Consider the following 2,500-nt stretch of genomic DNA (forward strand, 5'->3'; position numbering starts at 1 on the left):
ACTGTGCGCAGTCGGCGTCCGTTTGGCATGTCTGGTTTTCGAGGTCGATGTGTGCCACTGCAAATAGAAAGGAAAAGGTGAGTGTGAAAGGTGTGGGAGGTCGCCAAATATGGAGCTGGATTAAAGTGAGTGGGTCATGTATATATATATTTTTTTCTCTATTATTTTACCATTATCACTATTGTTATTATTTTTTATATAATCCTTCCTTATCATTATTATAGGGATTATAATTATATCGTCATCACCACCATCACTATCATGGTGATATTTGTAAGTGTTCTATTCTACAGGCAAGGTTCTTTGTCCCAGTATTTATTTTAATCTTTGTGGCGTTTTAATGAATGTGTAAGATTCTCTAATTAAGTTGTCCCCTAATGTAAACTTGATAGGTCTCCTAAAAGAGGACTCGACTTTTGCTATATCCAATATTCGGTTTGGCAGAGAAATTATTAATGAAAATATTCAGAACTGATACGCCAGAATCAATGATGCCTCCGAAATGCGTTTTTGGACTTCAAATACCGAAAAAAATATTAAACCTTACATCGATAATAGATTAACATGTATTCTACGCTCAGCACGTTGACTATTCGGGACCTACTGTGCACATTCCCTCCTACACACACACATCAACCTTACATATCACTATACATGCGTTTTTCATGTGTACTACTGTTTAAAACGGGGATGCCAAACTGAAGGCCCTAGGGATGGCTTTAAATGGCCCAAGGGAAGACAAGAACAGTTATTAATGAGCCTGTGAAAGGGTTATCGTTATGAAAGAAAAGAATATACGGTAGAACATAATATACGGTTAAGAGAGGGGAATTTGATAGTAACTTTTATCTTACAGTGGTAATGGCAAAGAATACCCTACGTACAGATGCTTAATATCGGTAATCTAATTCTGGGAAGCTCGGGACGCAAACATTCATTGGCCTCAAGGTGGTAGCTGAAATAAGAATTGGCTGCTGAAGGGTTGCGAGTATGAGGTTCCTGGTCTGACTTCTAAATCAGTGTTTCCCAGTCTCCCCCCAATCCTTTGCTCCTTGTTGTTCCCGTCTTAGGAGACGGGGACTGAGGCCCAATGTGAGAGCTCACCCCTACCTTGGTCCTCACACCTCGCCTCAACTCATTTTGCAGAGTCTTTCCTCTTCCTTTTCTTCATTCCCTTGTTCTGTCCACTTATCCTAATCGTTAAACCCATTTTTGCCGTTTTAGCCACAATACTTTATCTTAATCCCTACTCCCTTAACTCTTCCCCCTTCTAACAACCTTCACCTTATATATACCCCATCAGTTCTCTATCTCTACCCTTTTCACTGTCATACTACCCTCCGGTGCTGTTCATCCTGTAACTTTATAATTAACTCATCCCTAACGCTTTTCACTACTATACCCAAGTGCCATATGACCTTTAATGTCATATAGCCGTTCCTTACCCTGGGCTTTGTCCCCAAGCCTGACACTATCGCTATATTTGGAATACGTCGCTAATGACCTTATATGTTGACGCGGCAGAAAATTTTCTACAAATAAAACACAGTCTCAACCTGGAACAGCGACCCTAAATGTGCAAACATGTAGTACTAAATCCTTCTTTTTGTTAATATTCATGACCCTAGTTTATTTTCTTTCTATAGGCTCATATCACTAGCACCATGGATTTCAATCAATTCGACACGGGAAAGAAAAACATTTATTTAAAAAAAACATGAACTTTTACACACACACACACACACACACACACACACACACACACACATACACACACACATATATACATATATATATTTAACTTTTACTTGCATTTTTTCAAAGACCCTCCAGCGGCCCACAAAAAACTCTCGCTACGCTGATACGGGTCGCGACAAAGGGGCTGGGGACTGCTGCTATAAATGATATGACTTGGCAAACAGGTGATGATAGTGATCTTTGTATGCCATGGGTTACGTGGGTAAACGTGACTATGACTACAATAACAAAGGTTAAAGTGATGTGAATAAAGTCGATGATATTTCTGACATGAGGACGAGCGAGGTCAAATTAATGTGGATGTCATTGGCAGTGATATATATATATATATATATATATATATTCGATTCGTAGCTATATAAGCAAGTTTTCAGACACTGTATTCTTCCGTGCATTAGGATTAGTTTCAGTCCTAGATCTCCCCTTTATCTCCTCTCTCTCTCTCTCTCACTCCCTATCTATCTATCTATCTATCTCCCTCCCTCCCTCCCTCTCCTCTCTCTCGTTCTCCCCCTCTCCCTCACCTCACCTGGCCTCTATCTTCCTCTCCTCTCCCTCTCCCTCTCTCCTTCTCCTCTTACTCTCCTCTCTCTTCCTAACCTCTCTCACCCTCTTCCTCTTCTCTCTCTCTCTCTCACCCTCCCTCTCTTCCCTTCCCTCTCTCTCTCTCTCTCTCTCCCTCTCTCTCCCTCTCCCTCTCCTTCTCCTTCTCCTTCTCCCTCTCCCTCTCCCTCTCCCTCTC

At 41.2% G+C, this 2,500-nt stretch overlaps 1 protein-coding gene across 3 annotated transcripts in view; it reads right to left on the bottom strand.

Annotated features, from left to right (window-relative positions):
- LOC125035368 overlaps positions 1 to 2,500 on the bottom strand; it is an 8,527-nt gene that overhangs the window by 5,749 nt on the left and 278 nt on the right. For all 3 annotated transcript variants that reach the window (XM_047627716.1, XM_047627715.1, XM_047627718.1), the window contains exon 2: positions 1 to 57. This exon is cut by the window's left edge. In XM_047627716.1, coding sequence (XP_047483672.1) covers positions 1 to 57 — 57 coding nt within the window. The remainder of the gene's footprint in view (positions 58 to 2,500) is intronic.

Source organism: Penaeus chinensis, chromosome 19 (assembly GCF_019202785.1).
Source record: "Penaeus chinensis breed Huanghai No. 1 chromosome 19, ASM1920278v2, whole genome shotgun sequence".
Lineage (NCBI taxonomy): Eukaryota > Metazoa > Arthropoda > Malacostraca > Decapoda > Penaeidae > Penaeus > Penaeus chinensis.